The sequence below is a fragment of the Spea bombifrons genome, chromosome 3, assembly GCF_027358695.1.
Source record: "Spea bombifrons isolate aSpeBom1 chromosome 3, aSpeBom1.2.pri, whole genome shotgun sequence".
Classification (NCBI taxonomy): Eukaryota; Metazoa; Chordata; class Amphibia; order Anura; family Pelobatidae; genus Spea; species Spea bombifrons.
In genome coordinates, this window is record NC_071089.1 from 55,632,886 (window position 1) to 55,646,395 (window position 13,510).

At 37.7% G+C, this 13,510-nt stretch overlaps 1 protein-coding gene across 1 annotated transcript in view; it reads left to right on the forward strand.

Moving 5' to 3' along the window:
• The first annotated feature begins 2,787 nt into the window (after window positions 1-2,787).
• Window positions 2,788-13,510, forward strand: part of TRDN (triadin) — a 184,000-nt gene continuing 173,277 nt past the window's right edge. The window contains exon 1 of the mRNA XM_053459015.1: window positions 2,788-3,217. Coding sequence (XP_053314990.1) covers window positions 3,196-3,217 — 22 coding nt within the window. The 5' untranslated portion in view covers window positions 2,788-3,195. The remainder of the gene's footprint in view (window positions 3,218-13,510) is intronic.

Genomic DNA, 13,510 nt, shown 5'->3' on the forward strand with positions numbered 1-13,510 from the left:
TCTGTCTGTATTTTCCTTGGTAGGTCCCCCTTTTCAACGAAGACTAATCAGCCATCATTCAGACCATATTGATTTACTTAACTATGTTGAAGTGTTGATTTTTTACTGTTATTTACTGGAAGGAGTAACACTTACCAGTGGTTATTGATCAGTGCAGAACACAAAAAGAATCAATGTGCTTCCAATTGACATGCATTCTGTTTATACTATATAGAACAACACAGTGTAAACCTGAGGGTCCTATCGTAGGGATGTAACGTAGGGCTCCGACTATGCATCAGGGAGGGCCCAGGTCATATGAGGTGTCCACAGAGGCTTCTTGGTTCACAAGAGCATCTTTTGACTTTGACTATAATGACATCTGCTGCACATGGACAGTCTGTTATCATATCACTAATACTGTCACTAACGTCTTTATGTAAAGTGGCACCTTGGTTTTATTAGCTCCATATAACTGCACATAATTGACACAAATTATTCAGGCTTTCAGATCTTCACTGTGATGGACAGAAAGAGATCGGAGGAGAGAGAGAGGCCCCTCAACACAGCTTGTAAGGGGACCTATAGCATTTTTGTTATGCCTCTGTCCTCAGAATCTGGTGAGATATAATGTGTTATATTTAAAAGATAATTTCTCACACAAGAATTCATAGAAGTGACATGGTGTGAAGAGAATATTAAATATCAATATTTAAAGTCATGTAAACTTGCCAACATTCTGTCATCTTTTATGCAGTATGGCCACCAGAGAACTTTATATTAATTTTTTGCTCCTGCAAACACAGTTTGCTTGTCTGCAGTGTATTTGATTTAGATGTTTTATTGGTGTGCCAACAGGGTTGATATACTGTCTAAATGTGCAAGGCCTTTCAGCATATTTCTAAAAAAAATGCTATATTTTCAAATACTTCACTCTGTCAAAAGTATTTGCAACATGTTATTTTATATCACATTGCACATGGTTCATTGTGCCTTCTTACCACAAATAAAGACTTATGGAGACCATGGGATTACATTTGAATTTTATATTAAAACCTGCAACAAAATGTTTAAGAAAGAGCGTGCAACATTAATAATGCATTAACCATTGATTCTTGATCCATCACATCCGTTTAAATGAGCGAAAGGGTGTAGATAACCGGGAAGGTGCTGCCAAATGCCAGCAGCTGCATTCTCCCCAACACAGTAGGTGGGAAGAATTAACTGTAAGTTGGCTTACTGCCAGCTCTGAGGGGGTGTTTATTCCCCCCAAATGATGTAGCAGAATCTGGGAATGTCTGTACCCGTGACAGGCTAGCCCTCCAAAGGACAACATTTCATAAAAACAACCGTGGTTGTCTTTCTCCTCCACTCATTATGTTCCTCCTACAGAAACAAAATCAGCAAAATTAAAATAAAACGCACGGTGGGCGGACCTGCTTGCTCTTCCTGGTGATGAGGAAAAGGAAAGGGCAAGTCACTTCCTCCTTCTTATATGGTGCTGCCTGATGCCCCATACCCTTCCTGCTTTACCTCAAATACTAATAACCCCTTGACCCCTTTGAACGCCAGAACCCCTACACTGACTAGGTCATGCCCTCCTTCCTTTTAGGCAGCCCCAGGCATGGCCATTGTTAATATTGATTGGATCCTGGGCTTGGCCCCTCCTACGCTCTGTAGCATGCAATCACACCCTCCACCCCAACAGCAAAACAAAAAAAGCACAAAAAACAAAACTACCTGCCACAAATTAGGAGCAGAGTCTTCCCTCCTTCTGACCCTAGTGTGATTCAGCTTGAGGTGTACTAAAACCACGTGCACACAATACTATGCTGGTCACGCACACAATACTATGCTAATCACACACATAATATAGGATAATGTCACAAAAAAAAAAAAAAAAGTAAAGTGACCATTCCTGCGCGCTCCCTTCTATGCCAGCAGCACCTTAATTATGTGGTTTCCCATCCACATGCAAATGAATTTCACAAAAAGATCATATAAAACATGTAATAAATGCGCTTAGCATATATCAATTGATTATACAATTATTTATACACAACCTGTATGTGTGTTTTTGAGTTGAATAACTTCTTTGTGAGATATATCTTGAAATGAGAAAGACAAAAAAAACAAACAAAAGGCACACATTGGTGTATTATGTTCAAAGCACAATCAAATTATCAGCCAATGCACTCCACATATTCCATGATTGGTAAAAGCTCATCATAAATATTTCCAAAGAGGTTGATCTCCAACTCCCAGGACTTTGCCGTACCAGATCGTCAGACCTCGTCCCCAAGAGGTTCTTCAGCAGCTTCACGCCTCCCGGAATGAAAAGGAAAGTGACCGTACTCGAAAATAAATATTGATTTAGAATAATAAATAAAAGATTTAAAAAGTTAAAAGTCCATGCGCATGGACTTTTAACTTTTTAAATCTTTTATTTATTATTCTAAATAAAATTTGTGCATGGGGTAAACAAAAAATTGAGTAATTCATTTTATGTGTGACAGAACATTGTCCTACTTTACCCGCAAGGGAAAAATGTATAGCATGTTAAGATAAAGTGATTGGAAAAATGCAGTTGATACGTCAACATATATATTATATTTGGAACCCATTGCACATCATGACATGAGCAAAAGGGTTAATTAACAGAAGTGTACTTCTTGCCAGCAGGAGTGAATGACAGGGGGATTTGACAGACCACACAGATGGGACCCACCCTAAACCAAATATGGCCAAGAAGAATGCAACCAGCATCAAGTGTGCTATGAATAAACCAGGGCAGTAATGGATAATGTTACCAGACATTCACAGACCTGTCCCCCCTGAAAAGTACACTTATTATGAGACAAGCCACAGGGCCTTAGACGGCTCTGTTCAGTTCCTTTGCTTTTTTTTGCTGTCTCTCTAATTCCCAGATTTTTTTGGAGTCGAATGCCTATTTTTTTAGGAATCCTCAGAAGAACTGTGACATTTTGCAGCTAGCAAGCTGAAGTGGGCTACTTTATACTTGTTCTGAGAAAGGTATCTGGAAGAAAGGACAGAAGCTAAGAAGCTCCAGGCAGCATAAAAGAGGAAGGAACTGACTTTGAAAAAAAAAAATAATAAACCAAGGAATCTCCCCCAAACGTCTCAAATCTGTTTTTCTCCTATTGAAGACCTCAACGACCTGGCATTGATTCTTTAGTAACATATCCTATCATCACTATGACGGAGAACTCAGCTGAAGGTAATCTAATCATTTGTAAAACACAATTAGCTCCTATAGATTTGCAGTGATAAAGCTTATTTGTGTCTAAAGTGTTTCAATAATTTACGTTCAGGAAATCACATTTTCCTCTTTTTTTTGCTTGTTGGTATTGATCAAGTGAGAGAAGGAATATACAATTTTCTTTATCTTTTCTAGTCGGTGAAATTGCTAGGTTACTCGAGACTGTAAGTGTTTTGTGAACTACAGTAAAAACAAAATAACAGATAACGAAAAGATAAAAATAAGTTAGGATAACATTTTTTAAATATTTTTTTTTACTGTAATATGGAGATAAACTGAGCTGGTACGCTGCAAAATAACATCTCCCAACATGTTTAAAAATAACCTGAAACACAAAACCACAGATGGATCAGCACTGAACATCCTACTAATGCGACACAAGCAACTCTGTTAAGTGGACTCATCAGCTGAATTTATAAACTAATAGTTACAAACTTCTCTCAGTTTATTTTGTTCATTTCTGCCCCATCCCCTGAGGCCTGATTCGCTTAACTGCTGTTAAAGGTCCTTGCAGATCATTATGAGCCAAATTTGTAAAATTAGCACTAATTGCGTATTGGGCAATTAAATTCTACATTGCGTTATGTGTAGAAAATGTTAAGTTTGCAACAAATCTCCCTTCTGGCTTTTTGATGCATTTGTTGGGCTTGCTTTAGAATTCAGTAAAAATATTGGCTCTTAAATTAATATGCAGGACACAGTAGCGGTATCAAACAATTGTCTTATAATACATTAATACAAATAACAGGAAAAAAAATATTCAACCCCAAGCTCAGCAAACTGTAAAATACCATGAAATACCATGCACTGCAGGGGCCTGTGCAACACCCCAGCACTGGTAAGAACTCATTTAAAACCATGGATTCAGAAAAAAATGACAAAGTATTCAAAGAATGGACATTAAAATTGTACAAGGTCTTACAAGCACATACAGGATAGACTAAGACACCTAAACATGTATACTCTAGAAGAGCAAAGGCAGAGGGCAGACATAATGGAAACACAAATATCAAGACTTGTACATAATCCCAGAGGGACACATTTTTTTTTAATTATTTTTTTTAATAAAAAGAGAAGTCGTAGAAATAGAGGGAATAGACTGATGGGTAATTTTAGAAAATTCTGCTTTAAATATACATGGAATAGACTTCCAGTACAATATGTGTGAGCAAGGAATGTCATCAATGCGATCCTAGGATAAAAAGTAGATGGGTCAGTGTGTTCCTTTCTGCCATCTGTATCTACGTATGCATGTTGGTTTTGTTATTTTGTTCTTGTGTATAATGTGCATTTCCTCTTCTTAAAATGAAAATAATTGTGATTATTAAAATTTACAGAAGGCATAACACAATAATTAACCAATGTGAATACTCAGTTTATAGTGACAAATCATGTCTATTCCCCAGTAGGGGGTTTATGTTCATGTAAGAAAAAACATTCTCAGCATACCTAGGATTTTGGTTTCTAGAGGGAGGAATACATATTTTAAATAATTACTGTACAGATCCAATATGTCTGTGCTGTTAGCTGTCCAGATTGTTAAAATGAAGCTCAGTGACATGTTTGCTTATGAGGTTTCGCCAGTAATATCAGTGGGGACACATATACATACTACTATACATACTATACATACTACAAGACATACTATACATACTACTATCTTACTAAGCACTTTGTAAATTGCTTAGATTTTATTAAAATGTACTCTCGTTAAGATAAACACATAAGTGTACTTGGTTCTTAGATAGTCCTCAAATGATTAAGAAGTTTTTGAGATTTCAGAATTATTAACTTCAGGCACAGTCTATATTCTATAGACATCCGAGTATTTTGGCTATGCTTTACTATTGAAAGTGAAGATTTTAATAATTTGTTACCATGCCAAAGATTGCTTAAATGAAGATAGCTCTGTGTGATACAGGAATAGGTTTTGGCAGTGGTTGTAGATTTCCGTGCTCATCTGTCTGAGCCTGGACTATGACTTAGTATGGACGTTGGTGGAAGGTCTGCTTTGTTGTCTTTTGAGTAACCTCAGTTTCTGCACCATCTTGAAAGCAACCGACTTACCTCAAATTATCACTTCCTTGGACCTATAGGGTTGTTAGTTTGTTTTGCACTTAGAAAGGATGACAGATATGTCTCTGATTGGATTCTGGTCATTTTATTTTTTATCCCTAACATCACCAAACTAAGGCTAGTAACATTTGAAGATGTGTTAGATCAGTCTGTAACCCACGGAAATAATGATTACAATGCACATTTACAATGTATAAGCACCTACTATGTATTTAATGAATTTAGGAGAAGTGTCTTTATAAATCTGACTTTCAAATGTCCAATTAACTTACATAATACTATATTACATCAGAGCACTGTAATAACCTTGTGGGACTAACTGCTCAGCACTGTATCTACCTGTTATGATGTCATAATATTTATATTTGTTATGTATGGCTAAACACCCTTGTATGTATTTGCATGCAAAATAAAATTAGAAAATTAAACATCTTTTCGTTATCTTATTAACAAAATTGAAGTAGAAATTTACATTGGCAACTTGAGAAACTTTCAAGGACCTACAAAATGTTCAAAGTTGAACATTGCCAGGGTCAAAGTAGATGATGTTGGCTGATTTTGCCACTCTTATTTGTCCATTTAGTCCCAGAGAACTTAGACTTAGGAGTCTTTAGGTGAGCCCAACAACACTCTAACTTTACGATGCATCACAAAGGTCTGACACCAGAGGCATCACCAGGCCTGATTCTCATAATGGGATCGCTCCCAAATTTAGTGGCAGCAGTGATCAAAATGAGAAAGCTAATAATTAGCTGGGGTTGTTTTTGTGTGTACTTCACAAATCTAGCCAGTGGGTTTTGTGAATGTATTCTTCAGGATATATATCTTTATCGACACAGTTGTATGTCATTATATTTTGCATTATACTTCATGTTGTACATACAGCTTTATTAACCAACAAAGCATGCATTTTAAAATACTTTCGGTTTCAACTCATGGGTATCACTTTGTTTGCGATGTTTTTTGTAAGAATAGTTTTGTGGTTTCATTTACGTAATTCATCTATTAAGTACAGGCTAGAGGATTACAATTTTCATTTCACGTGGTATTTCATGGAAATGTTTTCAACTTCAGTAAAATGGTTTTATGGATCCCTGATTCCCAGATTCCGCTGACCCGCTGACTTCTCAGATGTCCAGAATATTTTCGGGAAACTGTACTTGTGGGGAAGTAGCATGTGGCTGATTTCATTAATTTACCTATTTAAGGGCTTTATTTTTTCTCCTTTTTTTCTAATTCACAGGCAAAAAAACACTACTCTGCCTGGATTAGACAGCCATATAATTAAGTTATGTTTGATGACATATGCTTACGCCACAGACAGCTCTTTATCGCACTGTGAGGTGCCGGATATATATTCTGTATTATAAAATACTTATTTGCTCTGAAAAACATATGGCTGACATATGCCTTTTTTATTTTGGTCAGCCGTTGAATGGTTCAATGATTTGTTTCTGGCAATAGGAACTGTTGCAAAAAGCAGGAACAGGTGGTATATCCTGACAGCTTCATCAGAGCGGTGTCTGGCATGTGTAGAAGAAGCCATGCCAAATTTATTCAAGGCTTTCTTATTCTGGTCTTTTCTTAAAAGGATATAATAAATAATAAAGTCGCTAACGCATAAATAATTTTAGATCTTTAGAAATTCAATTATATACAGCGAAAAATATTTATTAAACCAGGCAGAGTGTTTATGTATACGGGTATAGCCTGATGTATAGCTTCATTCAAAGTGTATACAGAATATCTTCAAGACAAATTGGACATATTTAAACAAAAACCTTTGGAAAAAATGGAACACTTTTAAATTTAAACATGCCATCTAAACATCTCGGCCTTTGTATTATATAATGGTCAATTTGATAAAATCTACAGTTTTTGGCCCTTTTTAAAGGGACATTTTTAATGTCACCTGACAACCCCACTTGTCACTGATTGGCTACTTTTAGCGTAGTAGGGAAAGGTGCAAATGCATATAGGTGATTCTGCAGAATCCATCCATGCATTTGTGAAAGTGACAACACGGATATAAAGGGACCATGCAGCTATCATATGCATTAAAATGCATATAATGGTTGGAGCATCCCTTTAAGTCTATCCACGTGAGTGGAGATTGAGTGGGGAATTTAGCATTTCCATAGGTGTTCAAAAGTAGGTAGAACTGTATGTGTAACCTATAAAAAATACAAAATAATGAAAAAGAAGATATTACCATAAAATAAGCTTTCCTGTAGATTGTCCCAATTGTCCTCCAGGGAGATATGCAATAATCCCAACATGACCAGTCCACCATAACTGTATTTAAAATAGCCTCAGTTATGTATCTTAAAGGCAAAACATTGTAAGAGTGTAGCTTGTCATATTGCAGCAGAATCTAACTTTAATTATGTTTAGATGGAATACTTGGTGAGGTTTATTCCTGAGTCAGCAAGGTTTCCCACACCACTTCTAGCAAAGTTTACTACTCACAGCTGCATCAAATCTTTAATCTACGGAGCATTACGTCGAATTGCTTGGTTCTGTTGAAAGTTTGATGTATCTGAGTTTACAATTATATACAAATTTAATATATATATATATATATATATATATATATATATATATATATATATATATATATGAGGTGTTTTTCAGAAGAAATATTCTGAAAAATCGACCTTGTCTTATAATCAAGGTTGTCTTATTCAGACCTCAGATCCATGGCAAGAAAGAAGTAGAATGAATTGAGCATAAGGTAGCATTAATTTATCAATGTTCAGAATTAAATGTTCTAAGAGGACTTTAATAATTTCTAAATTATTTTTTAAATGCCACCTAAAGTCTGGGTTATTCTAGCATATCCCTCAACATTTCAGCTGTCCAAATCTTTGTTGGAGTTGGCGACATGGGAGCTGCCAGTGAGGTTTGTGCAAAAGCAGACCTCAGTCAACATTACAGATTGCTGGGCCAGTCAGCAAAGATCAGAGGATCTCCCCAACCGGCCCAGTGATTTGGAAAATTGGACCTGCCCTGTAAAATAAAGAATGGTTAGGAGATACCCTGATGGCAATACATGAAATTCCAGTACATCACACAAAAAAGAAATTACCCCGTTATCGATAGGCTTTGCCTGCTAGAAAATGCTTTTTTTCTATGTTTTGAAAAAGAAAAAATGGTTCAGCACTCAACTCCCAGGAAGCAGGGTAGCAGGAAAAAAGGGTCAGCATAAACCCCCTTGAAGTATACAAACACATAAAAGAATCCCTGCACTCCAAACAGCTTCCAGTCCTTAGATTACTTTATTCAGAGAAAGCAAAACAAATAAAAAGCAACGTTTCGGCCAAACAGGGCCTTTGTCAAGCTTTGGCCGAAACGTTGTTTTTTTTGTTTTGCTTTCTCTGAATAAAGTAAACCTAAGGACTGGAAGCTGTTTGGAGTGCTGGGATTCTTTTCTGTGTTTGTATTTTGTCTATTTTTTGTCATTCCTTTGGAAAGTTTGGCCTTACTGCTAGAAAGGATTGTTGGTACTAAAAACATAGGTTTATTAAATTGTACTTTGTGAAGCACAGTACAACAGAGACAAAATTAAAGGGAAACCCTCTGCCTTCTTACCTTCTGTAAGACAATAATAGGCAAAAAATAATCTTCAGTCTCCAAAATTTAATTATTTACAAAGAGGCAAGCAGTGGGTGCACCTGGTGCATTAGAGTATATATACTGAGTGGTAACAAACATTATATTTTGATTGTAGCCATAAATAATCTGGTTTTAAGAATGAACATTGCTGTGCCTTTAAAAGGCACAAAAATAATAGTAGAAAATAGATAGCATACAAAGCCTGCCATTTTCCTTGCAGTGTTCTGTTTCTATAGCAAACATCAAAAGTATGTGCCTACCTTTGGCTGGTGTCAGATTGTCAGAAGGATAGTGAATGTGAACCTGCGTTAAAGCCTTTGTTATGTAAATGAGACAGTTTGCTCTCATTCTGCTACGTGTTGTTTGAAAATAGACTAGATCTCATTCTGTGATCTTAAAAATTCCCTGCCCATCGCAGTGAAACAAGTATCCTTACATGTATACCATGGATACTGTGGATTTTTTTGTCAATTTTTATTGACAAATTTCTGCTAATAAGATCCTTATAGCAATCAGTGGCCTAGTTAGTCTACTGATGGTATGTGTCAGAAGGAAAAACACGCATTGCCAGATCTTGACACTTTCTTAATTCATAACAGAAACATTTGATTGATTCGGTTATAGCCAGACATTTTTTGACAACAGTCCCTCAGGTGATGTCAAGAAATTCAGTACAGCTTCTGCTGCACTGTCTGAAAGAATTGGAAATTTTCGTTCTTTTATGGCAGAATCAGTAAACCTACACTGTTCACGTAGTCACGTAGCTGTTTTCATGGAAAACAAGGATATGTGTGCGGGGGATGGGAATACATACGAGTTGCCCCCCCCTCAACTGAAATTTGGATTTTTTTTTGTCCCACAGAGCTCTACGTCTGTTTCGTGGAATTTGGGGGTGGCCCACACAGGGAGTCTGAACACCTAAGGCCGGCTAAACACTAAAAGATAGGAAATAAAGCATATAGAGAAATAAAACCTATCCCCTCGCACACAAAATAGGATTGTGAATACTGCCTCCTGCGTGATAGATCTAACGAAAAAAAACAGTTGATCTTACCGGATCTAACGAATATCTACCAAAATCATTTAAAAAAATCCAAATTTCAGTTGAGGGGGGCCAACCCGTATGTATCCCCTGCACACATAATGTTCCATTTTTTTTTTCCATAGGTTTTTGAGCACATTTTTCCATGACATCATTGAACGTCATGAAGGTTTTCAGGGGTTAATATAAGACAGCTGAATAAAAATAATAATAATTGAGGATGCAGCTATCCACTCCTAAACGTAATATCCAGAGGGTAATGCTTAAAAAACTGAAAATTACAATGTAATACATATGGTAATCAGTGACACTAAAATGAAGATCATGCACTCACCAAAGCAATAAGTAGTTTGAGGACATAAATCGCAGATGACTTATGCGGGGGGGGGGGCATAAAAGACCCCATAGAGTAATAAACTATAAATGAATATTTATTGTGGTGATTAAACACACTCACGTAAGTAACCTACTTGAAGAGAAATAAATCGAAAAAGGTAATTCTGAGTGGCACAGCTTAGGTCCTTATATAGATCCAGCCAACACATTCTGCCAGGAAAAGCTGCAGCAATAGACTCGTGAAGAGCTGTGTGTGCAAGCTGAGAATTTTAGACAAGAGGCGTATGTCCAGTTAAAACAAGTAGACAGAAACTGGATAATGAATGATATAATGAACATAAACATAAGATCTCAGAGCTGACAAGGAAGACGGTGAAAGAAAGCTGAGAGACTTAATGTTCCAGTAACAAGATGTCTTAGAAAGCAGCAAAAAAATGATAATTCTGAAATAGGGCAGTGACACTAGTTTGAACAGTGTCTCCAGCAACAAGAAGAAACATAAGTATCCCTATAAAATGCAAAGAATAGTATCTATTCTCCATTGCATGTCCATACCTCAACCCTGTAATGACTTAAACATACACTAATGCCCTTTGCTTGTTGAAACCCTACCGCTCTAACCATTTAAAATAAAAAAATAAGACACCATTTAAGTTGGATAATGATGGCCATTCGATTAATCATAACTGAATACAATCCACTATTTCTTAGCCAGATGGTATAATAAAAGCCTCTGTCCACCCCAAATCTGGGAAGACCTTTACCCTATCAAACAGCTACGACAAATAAAAGGTGAGGGAGGGTGGGACGCTCTGTCAGGGATGACAGTTCTTCAGATCAGCCGAGGTAAGCAACCTAAGCTCCGAAACTGCTGGTATTTATTCAAAATAAAGCTGTCTCCCGCCGCTAACACCTCTGATTAAACCAATCAGCGGTTTAAATTTTCCGGCCGTGCAAACGCTCTCGCTGCTGCAACAGCTGATTTACTAATCAGTTGTAGAAACCAGCCAAAACCAATATACCTGACCTGCCTGACCACTACTTGACCCTACATACCATATTGTCCAGCAATGGACAATTACAGCGATGCCAATGCGGCTTGCGCTTTTCAAAAGGGATACATTCTCTGTATTCAAAAGGAATGTCAAGTGGACCGCAAACACTCATTTACTAAGTGAAACAACTAAAGACAGACAAACAGTAATGGGTGAACATGTAAGACATTAAGGCGTAATTAGAAGAAGAAGCTTTTAAAAAAAATGCTTTGGAGATCCAAAAAACTAGACCCAGAAGAGATGATCAAAATGAAACATAACATGAAAGAATAACTGATTTAAGGCAACAATCAAAAGAGTCAAGAAAAATCTGAAAATGCGTTTTGTTAAAGCAGAGAAATATATGTGGCCAACATGGCCAAAGGTGAAAGAATTGAAGGGGCATCTTGCAAACGCTAGACTACCATACAAAACAACTACAGTATAAGCAGCAAGCAGACACCTTGATGATTTCAAAGGTACCACATCTTTCCGAAGAAAATGACAGATTAAAGTCAGCAGCTGATGAAGCAAGAAAATTACAAAGAAGAAAGTGATATTCAGTGTCTGCACAAGATTGCTGAAATGGTGGCATTATTGGAAAAACAAAAAACTTCAGCTGTGAAGACACCTCCTAAGTATGAAAGATTACTACAGCAAGAATCAGCCAAGAAAAAAAAGAAAAATTGCCTTTGAATTTGCCTCTAGTTCTAAAAGTTCAGAGCCAAAAGGCATTCTGGATATTTGTGGTAAGTATTATTATTTATTGTTTTATATAGCACCATCGTATTCCACAGCGCTGCACAATAAATAAACAGATAAACAGGATATGGCAAAATTTATATAGCATTTAATTAATTTAAATGTATTTATAACATAACAATTTGACTTACAGAAACAGGTGAGGAGGGCCTTGTTAAAACAAGCTTACAATCTAGAGGGAGATATGGTGTATTGCACAAGAGGTAAAAGTGCAATGTTAGTGATGGGCCAGCCACACTAGTATAAGTATTGCAGGAGAGAGACTGGTAAAAGGGGAGCTAGAGGAAATGAGAGGAAGGATGCTAACGTGTGAGTTCATAGGAGTTCACTTAAAGAAGTGGGTCTTGAGGGATTTTGTGAAAGACCGAAAGTAGGGGGAAAGGCAGATAAGCCGGGAAGGGCATTCCAGAGGATGAAATCCTTGCAAGCATGCATGAGAGCTGCAAATCAGAGGGGAGTATAATCTTAAATGACTGAATGAGCAAAGAGATAGGTTAGGGGTGTATTTGGAGGTGGGTGACAAGATGTAAGTAGGGGAACCACTATGAAGAGCTTTGAAATGAATCATGCAGGGCACAGGCAGTCATTAAATAGACTGACAGAGGGGAGAAGTCTTAGTAAAGCGATGGGTGAGGAAGATAAGTCTGGCAGCAGTGTTCATGGTGTATTGTAGAGGGGTGAGACAGGTATGAGGTAGACCAGCTAAAACAGGGTTACAATAGTCAAGGTGGGACTGGTGCCATTTATGATAGTGTGGATTACACTTTGCAATCTACCACAAGTTTTGTTATTTCTGTAATTTATCTTCAACTTCATTATGGAACTGTGGGCATAATATGACTATGTATAATTTAACCCCTTCGTGACCTTTGCCGGTTCAGGACCGTCATGATAAGAAGGTCACTAAACGACCTTTGACGGTCCTGAACCGTCAAAAAATTAAATAAGCTTAGAAAGTGATCAAGGATCACTTTCTTCGCTTAAACGGCCTTGCTGCAATGCCTCGATGTCGAGGCATTCAGCAAGTCCGAGATCGGCATCGGGGGCCATGTCTGGCCCCTCCCCGGGGCGTCAACAGCCGCCATACATTGTATGGCGGCGGACGCCCGTTTTAAAAGCGTTTAGGAGGCGATCAACGATCGCCTCCTAAACTTAAATCGGTCCCCTGATCGAGGCATTCCAGCGACACCAAACACTTACCTCTGGGTGGGCTGTGACCGCTCTCCGCCGCACACAGCCGCAGCTCACAGCCGCAGCTGCCGGTGATCTTCGCCATCCGCAAGATGGCGGCGGCCCGGGAAATAAAACAATAAAGGTGAAAAGTTCGCTAGAGGGTCTCCAGACCCTCTAGAGAACTGGCTCCACTTGCTGGTTGAATACAGGTAC